Below are 18,620 nucleotides of genomic sequence, written 5' to 3'. Positions count from 1 at the left end.
TAACCCGCACCCCACTCCGCAGCCTCCGAGGGGGGATTTAAATCAGAACCCGGAAGCCAGGGCGGGCGGCGCGAGGCACGGCGGGATTTGTAGTCCCCCCGCCCCCGGCGGGCGCCCGGCCGCCGAGCCGCGGGGCGGGGGTAGGCAAACCACAAGTCCCTTGAGCCTCCGCGGCCGCCGCCGCCCCAGGCGCGCAGGCGCAGTGGAGGGGGCTGGTTTTTGAATCCGCGGCGTTGTTATTGACGCCATATTGCTGGTGTGGGAGTCACAGAGGGAAGCGCTGCCGCCGCCGCCGCTCGGGGCCCTGTCGCCATCGCTCGTCATCGGCGGCCCCGGGCCGGGTAGCCGGGCCCAGCTCCGCGCCCGCCGGCCCAGCTCCCGTCCCGCCACCGGCCGCAGGCGGAATTGGCCCGGCTAGGGCAGGACGGGCGGCGAGAGAGGGGATCCGGCCGGCCGAGCCGGAGCCGCCGGGGGCCGGGGCCGCTCCCCAGAGAGAGGCCGACGGGGAGGCGGCGGAGGCCCTGACGCAGCCGCCCCCTCCTTTCCCTGCCGCCCTCCCTTCCCTCCCCCCTAGTCCGCCCCAGACAGCGGCCAAGGAGCCTCTGGGCAGGGCCGGCTGCCGCCGCCGTCTCCCCTGCCCCTCGCTCCGAGCCCCCTTCCTCCGCCCCGCGCCATGGCTTGCGGCGCCACTTTGAAAAGGACTCTGGATTTCGACCCGCTGCTGAGCCCGGCGTCCCCGAAGCGGAGGCGATGTGCGCCATTGTCAGCCCCGGCCTCGGCCGCCTCCTCCTCCTCCTCCTCCTTCGCCGCCGCCTCCCCGCAGAAATACCTGCGCATGGAGCCCTCGCCCTTCGGAGAGGTGTCGTCCCGGCTCACCACAGGTGAGGGAGGCGGCCCCGCCGGGCCCGGGACCCCCCACCCCCGGGGAGGGCGCGGGGCGGCGGCGGCGGGGGGAGCTGGGCAGGGAGGGGGCCGGCAGGCGGCTGGAGGCGGCGGCGGCGGGGGGAAGCGGGGGGGAGGAGAAGGAGCAAGCGGGGAGGCTGGGGTGTCACCCGCGTCCCCCCTCCAGCCGTTTTCTCTGGGGCTGCGTGGCTGGCAGCGGCGGGGGCCGGGGCGATCCTTGCTCGGCTTGGCACCGCCGCGGCGGAGACACAATAGAAATGGCCGTTTGCAGCAGGAGAGGGGGAGGAGGGAGGAGGAGGAAGGGGGGGCGGGTTGAGCCGATGCGGGCTGGTGGCCATAGGAAGGGGGTCGGCGCGGGGGGAGACCGGAGAAAGGGACCGAAGCGAGGGAAGGGGGCGGGCGGGGTGGGGGGTATTGGTGAGGGAGGCTTGATCCGATGCCGAGGAAGAAGGGGGAGGTCGAGTTTCGGTCGGGGAACGGGCACGGAGGAGATTTTGGAGGAGTGTGGGTTGCCCCCTCCTCCCCCCCCCCCATGGGTGGCTGGATGTGGCAGGGAGAGCCGCAGGGGCGAGTCAAACTGCGGAAATGCTGGGGGCGGTGGTGGCCGCGGCGTGCGCGGGGGCGGGGATGGGGCTGGGCCGCGCCGAGGGGGCCCGGGCCCCGGCCCCTCTGCTCTCCTCGGGGCCCCGATCGATGCGCTGCAGCCATTACCGGCGGCTTGAGCGTTGCCCGAGCCGAGGCGGCGGCACCTCCTCCCGTTGCTCAGACATCGAGGGAGGGGGGCGGGAGGGCGGAGAGCGCGGCCTGTCATCAATCACCCGCAAAAACGCCAGTGGGAAAAAGGGCAAAAGCAGATAAAACAAAGAGCTAATTCCGTTTCCAGCCCCTTAATATGTGTCACGGTCCCGAATGGCCCATTCTGTGGTGTTCCTAAAGTTTCATGTGAAAACCAAGTGATGAAAGCGATTGTGTGCAAGCGCGAGAATTGCCTTTAGGGCAGATAAAATGGAACCGATTAGTGTCTTCCTCTCGGAGACGTTGGGTGAGAAAGAAACCTTTTTATGTTCTGCTCCATGATTCAACTGGTGGCCCTAAAAGCACCAGGTCGGCTGGTGTGATTGTGTCAATTAAAAATCAACCAAATTTGTTTTGCAAGTGAGTACGGACAGGAAAAAAAGGAATGAAACTTGGCAGGGCACACAAAATCGGTTGCCCCTTCCTATGGTTAGTCTGGTCCTTAGCTTCCAGCAATGCACTTGAGAACGTTTATGCTTGCAGTCATGAGCGGTTGTAGTGATGAGGTAAAGGTCTGGGTCCTTTGTGGGCAGGAAAGAGCCCTCTGTAATTGTTATAACTGAACTCCTTTTCCTGTTGCATTCATTACTCATTTTTATGCAAAAGTTGATCCTGGAGAATTGCACATATTTACGAAGCGGTAGGTTTAAATTGCTAAGTCCGTGTGGGACAGTGTCCTTTTTTTGGTATTTAGTTCTGAATAGTATTCAATAGCACACATTTTGAGTTTTTAATCAAGTACCCCCAAAATTGCTGTAGGGGGCCACAGAAAGATACAGAGGGCATATGAAAAACTGTTTTCTTACACTTGACATCAGTGCCTTGACATTTTTTTAAACCTCTGGGAAAAGATGTTGAATGAGTCAGCGGTCAGGGATGAGATTTGTGAGGGATGACACTCCCTAATACAGTGAAGCATTCTATGTACCTTAAGATGCACGTTTAAAACCGTAATGTAATTCTTGATAGAAGCTGAGGTGTTGCTGCACTACAGGGATTTCTTTTGGATTGTTTCATTGGGAATTGGAGGACTTAGGTTATGAATATCTAATAAAAATGTGTTCTGGCCAGTAAGTACGTGTTGCTGAAAGGAAGCAAACACAATTTTCAGCAGAGATATTACTTCAAATGCTGCTGTGGGTATTACCTGTACTCCCGTCTTTAATGTTAATCAATACAAAGCCCTTAAAATCTGAAATGGTTGCTGAAGTTAAACAGATACAGGCCTCATTATCTCTTGAGAAAGAGATAACCGGTACTCTTAGGGGTACAGGTTGTAATTCATCTGAAAATGTGATTATGTACTAACAAGGATTTATTTTCTAAAAGACATTATATAATATAATGAAAGGTAAAGGATAGTGAATCAAGATGTCTCTTACAGTACTGAATACTCCTGAGAAAAGCTTTGCGTGGATGCAGGTTTGCCCATTTACACAGCTTTTGCGTGAAAGCCGCTGCTCGGGTTTTTAATGCAAAAGCTTTATATAGTGCTAGTGCAAATGTGACTGTTGAAGGAGCTTGCTTAATTTTTCTCTTTTGATTAACTTTATTGATATTATTATATTACGTAACTGTATATATGATTCAGTGTGGTTAAAATGAGAGCCTATCATTTTGAAGAGGCCACTTGAAGGATTGTGTGGAATTCATCTCATCTAACCTTGTAAATGTACATCTGAGCTAATAATCTTATTTTCTCGATTGTGAAGAAATGGATGGTTTACTCTAGGGCTCCGACTTGGGATGAGACAAAGTGCGTCTCAGAAGTGTGTGCTTTCCATTGGCTGTTGGAGGAATTTAAATGGCTGTTTCTCATGTAGTCTGAGGAGTCTTCCGCTATGCCTGAAAAGGGTTCCAGTCTCATGTTAAAAGTGATCCCAAATGAGTTACTGTCTTGTTCAGCTTTTATATTGAGAAATTTAGCAACAATAGCCAGAGTTCAGTTGATTTTGCTTACAGTTTTCTCAATATATTACTGTAATGCAGAGATTTCCAACACTTGAAGAAAGAGCGTCTGCCTTAATTACTTTTAATGAAAATTGATGTTCATATGCAACCAGATTTTTGAATGTGAAACCTGATGTTGATACTTTAACCTCAGACTAAAACATTTTTCTTCCACCTGATACTCTGTGTCCTGGTACCATTCAACTTTAACCAGTGGAGAATATGTTAGCACCTCACCTTCTTAACATCTGGTTAATCATTTCAAAAATGAGTTATCTGGAAGCAGAATACAGAAGTGGGGGGCTGAGAACTAAGGATACAGTGTGGAAGTCAGATGAGAAAATAGTTGTCTGTACAGAATGCTCATAAGCTAATAAACTGTGTCTGTTAGAACATTTATTCAAGGTGAAATTTATATTTCACAAGAGTATTTTAATATTTTGGTCTTATTTGAACAGCTGTTAGGTCACTTCCAGTTTCTCAGTGAATTTGGCAGACAAACTGTAATTGTGGCTTCATGGTCTATACTTTCTGAGGGCTTTGTTACTTGAGTTTTTTTGAGTATGTTTGGTAATTTTTGGATACCATTGTTTTCATCTAGGATTATCTTTTCGAAACTCCCTTCACTATGAGCAATATCGAACATGGCTGCCTGATGCAAGATGGCTTTGATATTGAAAGAATAGCTCTTCCTAAGAAATTTCCTGCTTTTTGAATAGTACAGATGAGTTTTACCTTCATCAAATTCTAGCTGTAAAGGAGACTGTTCTGTATGATCAGAATAACTTTGTGTTGGATAGGTGCCCTGGAACTGATGATGCTTTGAGTGGCTGGGTTGCAGCAGGAAGGTAGTCACAAATGTTTACCAGATTGAAAATTTTTCTCTGCAGGGTTGCGGAGAAACCCTAACTTCTGTTAGGGTATGCATTGCCGTATCACACAAGTATGGATGAGTGAGTGGGCTTTATGAGGAGGACTGGACTTGGGCCTGTGCCTGTTGGATAATGCATTGTGTCTTTACAGTCTTCAGAATGCTGTCTTATTTTTAAGCTGTTAAATAGGTTTTCAATGATGAAAAGGGGAAGAAGTGGAGTAATTTTTTTTTTTTTTCCCAATGGGTGTCTTAGAACAGGTTATTTGCAGTTTAACCTTAATGGAAGATTACACTTAGGGGAAAAATTTATGAAGAAAAAAATAAATTAGGTGTGAGAAAGACCACTGTCTGGATATTTCTGATCCTGAAGCTATACTGGGAAGTACTGTCCAAAGAAATGAGGAAGGAGGGAAAAAAAATATCGACCTTAGGAATTTAAATCTCCTAATTCATCATGCACGGTAGCTGAGAAGACGGATTGAGATCGGTAGCTTTCTTCTATACTACTGATTCCACATCAGCGTTGCAGCTAGTTCTTTGTAGAATCAATAGGAGTATTGTATTTAAAAAGAGTTAGTGAAATCGCTTTAAAATCCACAAGCAAATTCTTGCATCTGACCATGCAGTTTTTTTCCTCCATCTGAAGCAGTCATCTGCCTGAATGTTTCCCCAGTAACTAACTGATGTTGCAAACCAAAAGCTGCAGTGGGTGGGGCTATTGAGAAGAGTCCTTCACCTCAGGTTATCGATTGAAATCCAAGCAGAGGTAATGTCAAACATTTGATGGCGTCTGGAAGCTTGGGTTTATGCACTGTTTTGCAGTGGGTATACGTAATTGGTATTTGCTACTTTAATGGCAGCCTCAACAAGTGAGGGCACTGACTGGATAGGTGTGAAAAGTAAGACTATTTCCTACAAACTTATCTCCGAATGGAGGTGTGTTGATTGCTCTGCAGAGCAGTGTGCTGCTACTGCATGCATCTTGTGGATAAGGCTAGCTTTCAGGACTGCTGTTCCTTGTTAATTCAGCACTGAATTATTACCTTCCATGTTTTTGCCTCCAGTCTTCGAAAAAGAAAGTTGCTATCAGGATAAGTAAAAATTGATGAATTATGAAATAATTTCAGTTTGCCGGCAAATGTTTATACTTAAAGGTGACAAATATTTGGTTTTAAGAGTCTCATCTGTCAGAAGAGGTAACTGAATATTTACGAATAGAAGCTAATGGAATTTGTCTTCATTGTATGCTTTGCTCTTTCACAGAACAATCTGAAAAAACATAGGACCTAATTAACATCAATTTTTAAAGTTGTGCAAGAAAATAACTTGGGCCTATTTCAATAGGAAGAAATGTTAATCTTTGCCTTTGACTGTCCTCCTTTGACCTTTGAGTTCCCCTTTTGAGGAAAGTTGACTACTTCTGTCTGAAACTTTCAGTCTTACAGTAGCCAAGTGCAGATTTGAGTTCTAAACGGAACAAGTCTCCTGGCTTTGGAATGTGATGTGTTGGTTTTGTTACATCTTTTTCTGCTTAATTTCTGTTTTGTTAACATTTATTGGCATGTATATCTATCGCTAAATTGCCTTGGCAAGATGCCAAGTTTCTCGGGCTCCAGTACCACAGCGATCATTAGGGGTTTAAAAACAAAATATTCCCACCCCTTTAGAAAAAAGAAAAAGCACATAATGGTTGCATCTGGACTTGCTAATTTAATTTATTGGAGAATTTTCTATATAGGTGCTTGTGGTGACTATAAATGTTGAATACTCTTGGTTTTGGGTGTCATAAAATGTTAAAGCAGTTCTTTGTTTCAGTTGCAAGTCTGATAAATCCAATGTGACATTTTTTGTGTGTGCAGAAAAAGACCTAATTGCTACGTCTAATACATTTTGCATTGCTTGATTTATTTTTCATTCCTCAACCCCTTGATCAGGAGAACTGGGATTTCCTGAAATAACGCATTTGCAAAATAAGCTAATGCATGTGTAAGCTAATGCATGTATCAGACTTGTTATGGAAGAAACAGAACCTTCATCAGTCCGAGACCTTGAGTAATTGGATCTCCAGAGGTGGCCACTTCTGTGCCAGGGTCCATCCAGAGTTTCTTCTGTTGGTTCTGTAGCTGTAGACACTGGCTGTGAAGTGTCAGCATGTGCTCGTTATCAGTGTTTTCTGTCTTAGAGTATAATCCTCTGGGACAAACATAATTTTCACGAGTTTATTACAGAAGCCTAACAGACCATGCCTAATTAAGAAAATAAATTGTAGTGACTGATGTCCATGACTAAAGCAAGAAAGTGAAAGAGGTATCTGGATCATTTTAATTTCTGTCTGTCTGCGGATTGCCTGGCTAAGTAGATAGAATGAGTGAAGAATGGGGTTACCCACTGCTTTGCTGCAGTGCTCTCCTTAGATGAAGTTAGTGTCATAAAATGGATGTTGTGTGTCAATAATCTGGTGGGGAAAACAAAATCAGGAATGTGGTAGCCTCAACTAAATGTTGGAATAAGGGAGATTGGCAAATGAAAACGCTCTACAGCTGAACTAACACTCTGAAACAGTTTTACCTTAAAAGGAGCTGAAATCCCTTGTGTACATCTTTATGATGTATGCTGCTGACATCAGAATAACATTTGATTGATTTACTTGGAAGAAATCTCAGGCATGGTTAAGCTTTGAATGTATATGTTGAATGGTGACATCACAAACTGAAACCTGAGCTTTAGGTTCCATTTCAGGCTGGGAAAACTGCTCCTCTGATTTCAGCCTATTGAGTCACCATCCCACTTGTTTGCCAAAATCTCCTTCAGCTAAATGAGAGAAGCCAAGGACTGAGATGTGAGATGGCTAGCTTAAAAATCAAACCAGGGAAAAAAAATCCTTCAGGGGAAACAGTGAACACCTTCATAGTTGATAAGCAATTATTAAAATGAAGAAAATAATTGTTTGCCCTGTTACCTTTTCAAATTGAAATGCTGTTTCAGTTGTACCTAGTTTCTAGATAATTGTAGGTCGGGATGAAGTAATTAGATGATAGAACTTTAAAAAGAGTAGCTTCTTGTCTCTTCCTCGTGAATTAAAGGAAGGAAGAAATAGACATCACCCCCTGGAAATTAGTATTTGGCTTTGTAATCCATTGGTGTGACAAATCATATTTCAGGTGTCAAACTAAGATTCTGAATTGCCCACTTCAGGTTTCAGCCTCTCTTCACTAGCTATGAAGGGAGTTTAAACATGTAATTTTGGTTTCCTGAATCATACCTTAGGTTCTGAAAGAAGACTTGTATGCTGTTGAATGCTGTTCTTCATCTTAATGCAGTATTTTATGAACAAATATGCTTAACTATATGCTCTGCCTTTACATGCATAGCTCTAGATGAAAAAGAATAACTTTCTGCTTCCTTATATTCAGATATACTTAATTTAATCCCCCATGCCTTTAACAGTCGTGGTCATAGTGACGCTTTCCATATATCATTCTTTGTCCTAGTCTTGAACCTGACCTTTTAACTGAGGGAGGAGAAGGGGCATAGAGTATAGTCTTGCATAACTGTGGCCTAGGTTCATAGTCATCTTGATTTTGAAATGTCATTTATGAAGTACTAATTCATTTCAGTGCATGAGCAGTGTGGATTTTTTCTTGGTACTTGCCTAGGTTCGGCAAGCCTAATTTCCATTTTAGTCCCTGTGCCTGATGTTTCCTGTTAGCTAGCTCCATGCCCTCAGAGGTACCTCCAGCCAGTAGGAAACACTGAACACAGCAGGTAAAGTGAAATTAAAATGAAACTGAGGATGGGCCACAATGCTGTTGGTCATATTAAATACATTCCTTTCATAATCTCATGAAATTGTTACCTAAAATACAGTATCTGATTTTAAACTTTGGCGCCTATAAGGTGCTGTAGGTGGATATGAATTTCTATGTAAAATCATAGCCTTTTGAAATATTGGATGAATTCTAACCTGTATGACTCCGGTTTCCACCTCAGTTTTATGGTGTTAAGATGCTCACGCATATTTAGGTTTTCTTTGGTTAGTGCAACTCTAGTGCGGTTGGTACAATTTCAAATTCTAGCTTTTTAAATATAAAGCAATTTGTTAATTAAAATGCTTGTCATTGTTGAAAAAGACAGCTGGGGCCTCTCTCTGCATTGAGGAACACAAAGTATTTGACACTAGTCACACATACGTTTTAACTCAGTTGTCAATGTCAATAGAGAGAGAATACTTGAAGCTCACTGGAAGAGAAGGGAGTTAAGAAACAACTGAGGAAGATTTTCTGGAATGAAAACTAGGGTGGAGATTCAGATCTACTAATTCTAAGTGTTAATTAACTAGGACAGAGGCTTTACAATGAGATGTGTGCCATATAGATGCTCTTCAAAAGTTGTTTGGTTCTCACTGTCTTAAGATTCCATGGCTGCTTTGAAAACTCTACACCCCAAGATCTTCAAACATCTGCAAAAGATGTTCTGATCAGAATCTGCTGATTCATTAAGCATATTTTTTGTGGATTTATTATGCAACACGTTAAGGGCAGGACATAACTTGGAGCATTGAAACAGCCTTTTTTTTTTTTTTTTTAAAACCTTCCAGAATATTTAGGATAGATACAATTTAAAAAAAAAAAAACATACTTTACATGTAATTCAATTCGTTTTGTGCAAATGCAGCCTGACAAATCCAGAATACTTTATTCAGTATTTTAGGCATAAATGAAAATTAAGAAAAGGAATGAATGTATGTTGCTAATATTACTTACGTGAATTTGGATATACTCTAGCTGTATTATGCGTGCCTGAAAATAACACATTTATTATAAAGAGGTAGGATTTAGTTGCCTGGTTTAATACTTAATCAAATAAGTGAAATGTTTTTGAAAACAAATTTAATACAAATCGAAGTCGAGGTTAGTGTTAATTCACTGTTCCTTGCTTAATGACTCCAGTTTGTCATTCAGACTTTCATTTAAAATCAGTCCTGAATATTTGAAAGTTTACATTACATTTGACAGTGAAGTATTTCTTTGAAAATAATAGGTTTTGTGTCACTGTGTGTAAATAAAAATATATTTATTTACCCAGTCTTTGATGCTGCAAACACATGGTGAATTTGAAGCATTAGTAGTCTGATTGTTCACGTGAGAAGTCAGTGAACAGTTTGATGCTGAAGTAAGCTAGTATTTTTCGACTGTTATATGCGTTTTACCAATGGTGGACATAAGTATAAAATGAGTCATTGTCACAGTCGTCTTGCCTGCTTAGCAGCATAGTAGAGCTCTGATCTTCAGCTGTAGCCCAGTTCTCTGTCCTGAGCAGTATTACTGTAAGTCTCTTAAGTTATGCTCGATATAGGGAAGCTGTTTACCAAAACAGGTTATGTACATGCTTAAGTGTTCAGACAGGACTTCACATTTCAGACTTTTTTTGCTGATTGAGTGTTTGCAATGTGGATAGCGTACTATCATTTTTAAATAGTTCCCTCCTCTCCCACAGTTGGAACCTAAAATTACAGTAGTGCAATTTATCACAGTTTTGCGGTTTTTTGTTTTGCCTTTTTTTTTCTCCAGTGTGCCAGTCAGTGGCTTGTTCAGAGATTTTTGATTTTCAGAGTAAAATTTGAAGATGGCAAGTGGAAAAATAATGCCAAACTAGAAGTAGATGGAATTACAGTAATATCACTGAGATTTCTGTGCCCTTAGTTCAGTATAGTTTTAAATAAATTGTCTATTCTTGGGGCACAGAACTTCGTTTGTCTCCCTAGTTATTTCCTTCCCCCTCCCCCCCGCTATCTTTCTTTTACTCCTTGGAGTGCTTGATTGGTGTGTTTACGCTTGAGGTTATATCCGCTGACCAGTGTTTTTTCTTCATGATTTTTGAAGGTTGATCCAGTTTAAAAATATTTTTGCATAAAGCTAATATTAAGCAGAGCTGCAAAGAAGGGGTTTTTTCAGTCAAAGTTGTTGCACCTAAAATTTGATGTTTTTGCAGTTTATAAGGAACCTGGAAAGTATGCCCAAGACAAGTAGTAGCAGAAGATGCATGTGATGTGTTACATTCCTCAGTTAATATAAATATAATTTGAACCTTTGTAATCATGTTTCCTATAGTGTAAACATACTTTAAGACAGATACTGTCTTGTGAGCCATGTGGGTTCCCATTCACAGTTGTGCAGTATCTCTCTAGCTAGAATAGCACTTTTTTTCTGAGGAAAAGTATGGTTTTACCACCATAATGCAGTTCAGTAAAAAGGTTGCAGTGGTGTATGATCAGTCTCAGAATATCTGAGGTAGTGTACATCCATGTGACAAATTTTATGTAGGATTCTAGTTAATTTTGGAAGCCTAAATTTTGCAGCGTGGTTTAACCTAATTTAAATATTTCTGTAGAGCGTAGTAGGCGTGTGTCCTACAACAAGAGGTATGTATGTCCATCCTACAAAAAGTATCACTCCTGCAGCCACCCCTGAGTACTTATTTTTCCTCTTTCTTCTGCTTTCCTTTGCTTACGTTTCTCCGTTGCGCCTCTTTGCTATGTCGTCTGCAGTTACTGCTCCTTTGAACAGTTATTGATCTCCCTTTAGGGGTGTGAAAATTGTACAAGCACTGGTAATTATGTGACTGAAACGGTATAAATTGCAGAGCTTGTTCTCAAAGGACAAAATCCAAACAAGAAGCTCCTTTGCTGAAGATGTTGATTTTGCTCTTTCAGACTTGGCTGAGGACAGTTTCCTCCCTTGCAGATTAAAAGCCCCCAGACTGCCGCAGGGAGTGGAAGAACCGCAATTGTTAAACCTCTCAACCAGAAACTGGCAAATAATTGCATATGCTTGGTCTACTGTCTACTGCCTGAATAAGCTGAGTGTTGAAGTTACTTGCTTCATATGGTTGTGTATTAGAAAATGCTCTAGTATGGAACCTCATGAACATATTGTATACACGCGCTGAAATTTGGTTGAGAAATTTTCACGGTGTTGTACTGGCAAAATGCTGAACAGAAGTAGGAAGGTACTGAGTGGAGTCCTTTGACGCTTTGACATGATCACGTTGATCTGCATGTATGTGAGCTTTGGAAAGCTGTCTTTGTCAAAGGATTGGAAGCCTAGGCTCAGTAGAAGCCGATCATTAAGGGAAACTTCTTTGCTGTCCCTGTGGATATTTTTAAAACATAGTTGAGCATTTAAAAATGAGAATTCTCATCAGGAGGAAGTCTTTATAGGTCTCTTTCTATGAAGCTGTCTTGTAAAGAGTAGAAAATGGCTTTTTTTTTTGTTTTTGAATACGTTTAATGTAGCCAGAAGATAGCCAGTTCGGCACTGATGTTCCTAGGAGGAATTTCAGAGGGAAAACCCTCAGGATGGGTAATTTTGTTGCAAGGATTACTTTCCCCCCCCCCCCCCTTGTGTTTCTACAATAGAGATAAGGGATTTTTTTAAAGCAATTGCTGTGTTTTACCTAGCACAGTCATGCCGATATTATGTGTTGCCTTACTCCTTTGAAAGAGACTGTGGATCTGACCAGTGTGTTTACTTGGATAGATCTGAAGCTGTCAAAAGCTGCTCATTGTGGAAGGCTTTTGTATTTTGCCTGTCAATTTGGTTACGGTTTTAAAGGAGTAGTTGCTTTATGAACGTTCTGTCTATGTTTTGCTCTCCTTACCAATGTGCTGCCTATATTCCCGTTACGGAACAGCCAGGAATGGTATTTCTTTTAGATGTTTTATTCTGGAGGGTTCTGTCAGCCTTAGGTGTATGAGCTGTTAGGTATGGTGTGCGAGGGGGAAAGAAGGTAGCAAATGAAATGTATGAAGGGAAGAAGATGAATACCAGTAGAAGCTTTAAGGCTTGTTTTTTTTATCCATGTATATATTTCATAGTTCCCAAATTTTAACTTTACACTATTTTTTCTTATTAGCTGTATTCTGGCACTGATAGTTGACCTTGGCTAATATAATCTTTTTGCTAGTGTTTTCAGCCTTTTGATGAAAACAGCCAGGAGCTACCTTTCTTTTAGTTAGTTTCATTATTTTGGCCTCTCTCTTGCATAAGAATTGGTAGTTTCTGCAGGCTGTATTTTAACAGTCTAAGTTGTATCTGTTAACTATCTACAGTATTTGGTGTTTGGAATGGAAATAAAGTTCACCGAGATGCTGGAATGTAATTATCTCATGCTTAATTGTTATTGTTTTTATTTTAGAACAAATTCTGTACAACATAAAACAGGAGTACAAACGCATGCAGAAGAGGAGACACTTAGAAAATAGCTTCCAGCAGACAGATCCTTGTTGTTCTACTGATGCACAGCCACATGCATTTCTCCTCACTGGACCAGCTTTGCCAGGTGCCTCAAAAATTCTGTGCAATTGTGGTATATGTTCTTGGACTCTGAGTAAATAATTTTTCCTAGTTATCTGGTGTTTCATGGCATATTCTCACCACTCAGTTGCATTTTTGGCAATGCTAGCATTGACCTGGAAAATTCTGGTTTCTCATTGTGAGAATTAGTAGGGCACAAAGTTCACAATGCTTTTCAAGAAACCGTGCTGCTTCCTCTGCCGGTGATCTTAGAATAGGCTTTTGTGAAGCAGTTGTCTTTGCAGAAAGATATTCTACTGTAGTCTTTGCTAAAAATAGAAGCCTCAATTTGTACATGGGGTTGAGTAATTTTTTTCACTGCATCATGTTTGTGAAGTACACTTACTCTTTTGATATCAGTGCATACCATCCATTACAGATATCTTCCTTTTGAACGTCCAGTAGTATTTTACTGCGTTCAGGTGGCAGAGAGGCTTCTCCACATGTTTTTGAAAATTCCATTAATGTAAAAAGTGGGAAGAAAATGGTACTTAAAAAAAATGGTTCTGAACTACTTTAAGTAGGTATTTCTTACGCTTGAATATTTCATCTTAGGTACTTCATCTGCAGCATCATCACCATTGAAAAAAGAACAGCCTCTGTTTACTCTCAGACAAGTTGGAATGATCTGTGAACGTTTGCTGAAAGAACGCGAAGAGAAAATTCGTGAAGAGTATGAAGAAATTTTGACCACAAAACTTGCAGGTAGTATAGCTCAGTAGTATTTATTAGGATGAATTTGAAAGCGTAAGCCTTTTTGTGATGTTAGTGTTATGCTGTGTTTTTTCTGACCTAATATGATTAAGAAATGAAATTGAATACAGGACAGAAAAACTGATGTATGTTGATGGGGTGTTCTCTTCTATGCTGCCTTGGATAGAAACTGTGACTCTTGGGTATTACTGATTGATGGAAACAGAGTTTTTATTTCAAATAGAACTTTCTCTCGCTATCATGTTTGAATTGACCGTTTCCTCCTTATTTTTTTTGCCAGAAAGATTTCTCTTTTACTGGCTTAAGAGCTCTTTGTGAAGGACTCTTCCCCCCCCTGCTGCTTGGGAATTGACTTCCTTTTTCTGGAATTTGGCAAGAAGACAGTGCCTAAGATTTCTCTGTCTCTTTCCAGCGCTTGCCATTACACTGCTGCCAGGGGTGTTTGGTAGCTGCTTGACTTAGCTGTGTTTCTGATGCTCTGTGTTGAATTGTTGTATTTCATACAATTCAGGTGGTATTTTTGTGGCTGATGCCAGCTTGCTTTTCCATAAGGATGATGTTAATGTTAGTGGTGTAAATGTGACCTTTTAGTTGTCAAAGGAAAAGGTATTTATGTCCTCTCCTTCTAAGCGTCTTTCTAACATCAGAGTACCTAAATTCTGGTACATTCAGAGGTAGGTGCCTTCGCAGTATGATTTCGCATTCATTTAATACTTAATGGTTAGGGTGACTCTAACAAACGTTTGAATGCGCTCTTTGGCAGCAAAATGGCTTTTGAATACACACTGCCGTTTTGCTTCCCACCTGAAAGCACAGCAGGCTATAGTTTGCCTACCTATTCAGGTAGGGGACTAAAACCTCTACAAGCGTGGCCATGCTGAAAGTAGTCAGGCTTGCGGGTTGTCCATGAGAATGTCGTCTCTGTCCCTGAGCCTCTGCGTGTTCTGTGCGTGCTGGTCTGCCATTGCTGTGTGAAGCCACTATAGTTTTAAGTCCCTTTTAAATCTACATTTATTTACAAATATGGCTAGTCCTATATATTTACATTACTTTGGGCCTTATGTTCCATTTCTACTTTTTTTCCTGTTTAAACTGTTGCAGACTGTTGAAGCAGGACCGTGTAGAGTTATTTTTTTCTATTTTACGTATGTTAGGAATTGAGACCGCTGTCGCGTTTTCCTAAACGCACTCCAGTTAGTGGTGATCATAAACATACCTGGTCTTCAGCTGATTATTATACATTTGTCCCAGATGCTTCCTGAGTACAAAGTTGTAGTCCTTCACGACAGCAGCCTTCGTGGCAAGTTCTTTATATGCGTTCCCTGTGTCAGTCCCAAAGGGGACCGGCGGGGGGGGGGGGGACACGGGTGGAATATTGGTTGTTTTGGTTATTTTTACAGTGAAACAAAGTTGCATTTATTGGTTGTGAGGGCAGTGATCACCAAAAAGAGCTATTAGAAAGATTGTGTTAACTGCATCCCATATATCCAGCCGATAGTAGGTTTTCAGTAGTATATGGGAATTTAGAAAGAGACTGCCAAAAGAATTTAGAATAATTCCCTAAATAGAAGGCCAGTTATGTTTTTCTGCTGACAGAATGGTAATATTCTTTTCTAAACTATGTACAGTAGGATGATGCATGTTCTTACAGAGTAGTGAAGTCAGTGGAACTACAACTGGAAATTCTCTAACAAAACTTAACTGAATGGCTTCTTCCAAGAGAAGTAACTGAATTTTTGGATCTCTGATACTTTCCTCGTTCCTACGTTTTCTTGTAGTTTGCCAGATACCTCCTTTTTTCCCCTCTCCCCTGTTCTTTGTGAGCAGAATTGCTTTTTACATGGAATGGATGTTTGAATGGAAAAGATGGATCACTGTAATGCCCTCGTTTCCCCCTAAGCCTCAACTATATGAAACCTCTGAGTTAGCATTAACTTGGGTTTGCAAAATCCTTTGTAGATTTTAAAACCAGGGGAGGAGAGCAAGAGGCTTATGTGAAGCTTCAGCTTGAAGGTTGTTCTAGAATCTGCTTGTGAAAAAAGGCTTTCGCTACTAAAGTTCGAGTCACAGGGTACAGTAATATTTGTATGCATGGTATTTAGTCACCTTTTGTCTTAAAGGTAGTTATAACATCTACAGTATGAGATGCCAGTGGTGTAAGCGGCTTTACAGGTGTTCACTTAAGTTTTCAGTAGTTCACCGTAGCTTCCTCTTACCTTTGAATTGCTTGACTTTCCCAAACCGAACGCCACGAGAGAGGTGTTTTTTGTTTTTTTTTAAAGCAACAATGGATTTTTTTTTTTTTATTTCCAAAGCCACATTTTTAACAAAGATGATACTACAAAGCAGCTGTGCATTTTGACTTGCATCTTTAAAGAAGAAAGCTTGCAAGTTGGTTTCTGGCCTTTAATATATACTTTTAGGAAAAGTTCTGGTCACTGTTATTCTTGGAAATCGTTTCTGGGCAACAAATCCCTCATTCTGCTCTTTGTGTTATTTTGCTGTTTTGCTAAGATCCTCACATGGCTGCTGAAAAGCCATCAGTCTCAACTGCAGTGAAACAGAGATTATGCTTGTGGCAGCTATGACACTGGGCCTGTTCAGTCGAGGATGAATGTCCTTCGATCGTGAACTCAAGTCCGTACTTTGGGCTGCTGCTGCACTACTTGCTGATAACACTGTTTACTTCAAAGGTGAAAGCTCCTCCCTGCAAGAGGATGGGGACTTTATTGGGGCAAACCTGTGGGACTAGGAACCACTACAAATCTAACTGCATTTTTGGTTGAAGATTGCCTTCTTTGACCTTGCCCTTTTTGTCAGAACACCCCACATTGCTGCACGTGTATTTTTCCACGAGGGAGGAAGGGGAATGGAGAGGAGCGGCATCTGGTAGATATTACTTTCCTTGTTCAATTTCCTAATTCTGAAAGGTGATACCCTGCTGATGAGTGCATTATTAAAACTGAATAAAACATGGCAAATGTTTTTGTGTGTATGTGTTGTATAGAAATAATAATCCTTCTGGGAAATAAGTTTTTAGTTCAAAGCCAAACAAGTAGTTTTCATGTCTAAATTTCATTTCAAATTACACGATAGCTGTTTTCATGAGGTCCAGAGTCAGTTATGTGTCTTCTACTATGGCTGCTTCTGCGATTGAAATTGGTCGTTTGGCCTTTCTTTCTTTTAGTTTCTTTTCCTTTTGATTTCTGGCAGTCACCAAAAGACTTTCTCACTCCATGGCAAATCCCTCTCCTGTACTTCTGTGTTGCCATTTCACTGAGTTTTTTTTCTTATATTTGGTAGTGATTAGAGCAGAGAGAATTGTATTTGCAACCTTAGTAGCACTGTCCTTAATGTCATGTCTGCTTATCTGTTCTGCCGCCATTATGCATCTGTAAAATGAGCGCACTTGATTACTTCAAAGCATAATGTCTGAAGCTTAATAGATGTTAGGCAATATTGAGATCTTTGCGTACACGTGCGGCATGTTATCTAGGGGGATGTTACTCTTTTTTGTTAAAAAGAATTTCTAAGGGAAATTATTTTAATTAAGGGGACATGTGCTGTATTGTTCTTGATGTAAAGAAACGGCAGCTCTGAACTGTGTAACGTCTCCTAAAAATACCATTAGTGGATGTGTGCTGAATTTATAAGATTTATATTGTATACAAAGTAGGTTTGAATATTTTTTTCAGCCTGAATTAAACTTAATAGACTCACACTTCTAATGTTTCGCGTTTGCAGAACAATACGACGCGTTTGTGAAGTTCACGCATGATCAGATCATGCGACGATATGGAGAACAGCCTGCCAGTTGTGAGTAGTTCTTTCAGTTCCGATAACAACGTTAAACTACTGAATGTTCAATAATTTAAATTAAATTTAAATTTAAAATGTTCAGCTTCAGCTAGGCCCCAAGTTATAATGCTTTCAAATTGGTAATTTGGAGAGCTTAGGTTGAAAGGACAGTGATGTCAGATGAAAGTGCAGCATCTGTTTAAAAATTTCTAGCACTGTCTCCCGTAAAATGCTGAATTTTGATTTGGAAGCAGTTTTTAACATTGTCCTAAAAGATTTGGGATAGCTCTGGCTTTTATTAATTTCATCATTAATATGTGTGTGGTTTTCTGTTTTTCAGACGTTTCATGAATCACGTTTTCTGCATATGTGGGCTGCCCTATACACCCTCTTTTATTGTTGCAAGCCGTCCCAGTAAAGACTTGCAGCAATGCCATATTTCTCCCCCTGTGAACACAGGTTATTTCAAGCTTTTGTCAGTGGCAACCACTCTTATGCAGCAACTGGTTTTGGAGTGCTCCCTGATGTCAGTACCACCTGGATGTGGACCTTTGCTACCTGTAATAATACCAGTGGCCTCATTTGCTGTATCATTACAATTTGGCTTCTTATGTTAATAAGTTTGAAAAAGTAAAGGATTAAAGCTGGTGTTCTAGAAGTTGCCCTTCACTGGTTGTGTAAATAAAAATGTAGAATGACACTTCTGACTGAAGTTAGTGTGGTTTTCATAACTGTGCACTACAACAAGGCTGTAATCACAGTTGAATTAGAATGTAATCCCAGGACAATTTTAAGCAAATAGCCCACAGTACTGCCTGTGAAATAGTGAAGGAGGGCATTTCTGTAATCCATGACTTTTTTGGGGGTTAAGAATGGGTTTATATGATTTCTCATTTTTGTAGTTTTTATTTATTCTATCCGTCTTTAACAAATGTTTATTGCTGCAATTTTTCAGTGTATCATTGTTTTACTGCCCTTGTAGTACTGGAATTTAGTTGGAAGAATAAAACATTTACTTCTAATATGTTTGTTTTTAATATGCAGGTGGAACTTTGCTGTGTATGAATAAACTTACATCCGAGTGTTTAAATGAAAACGTTATTTACTAGCAAGTATGGGGTGGGTCAGAATTTTAGAAGAGGTGGATGGAAATCTTGTCTAATTCTTCAGAGGCTAAGAAGTCTCTTAATTTGCATATATTGCTTCCAGTTGTGGAAGCATGTTTTTTTTTA

The 18,620-nt window shown here is 41.4% G+C and overlaps 1 protein-coding gene across 1 annotated transcript; it reads left to right on the top strand.

Annotated features, from left to right (window-relative positions):
- The first annotated feature begins 219 nt into the window (after positions 1–219).
- On the top strand, positions 220–18,410 carry AKIRIN2 (akirin 2). The gene is made up of 5 exons (XM_068937746.1): positions 220–881; positions 12,719–12,862; positions 13,432–13,581; positions 17,335–17,406; positions 17,729–18,410. Exons 1-5 carry the CDS (start codon positions 674–676, stop codon positions 17,737–17,739), a joined length of 585 nt encoding a protein of 194 aa, XP_068793847.1. The 5' UTR covers positions 220–673; the 3' UTR covers positions 17,740–18,410.
- The last annotated feature ends 210 nt before the right edge of the window (positions 18,411–18,620 follow it).

Source organism: Struthio camelus, chromosome 3 (assembly GCF_040807025.1).
Source record: "Struthio camelus isolate bStrCam1 chromosome 3, bStrCam1.hap1, whole genome shotgun sequence".
Taxonomy (NCBI): Eukaryota; Metazoa; Chordata; class Aves; order Struthioniformes; family Struthionidae; genus Struthio; species Struthio camelus.
Note: the sequence above shows the minus strand (reverse complement) of the source record. Positions and strands in the feature narration are given on the sequence as shown.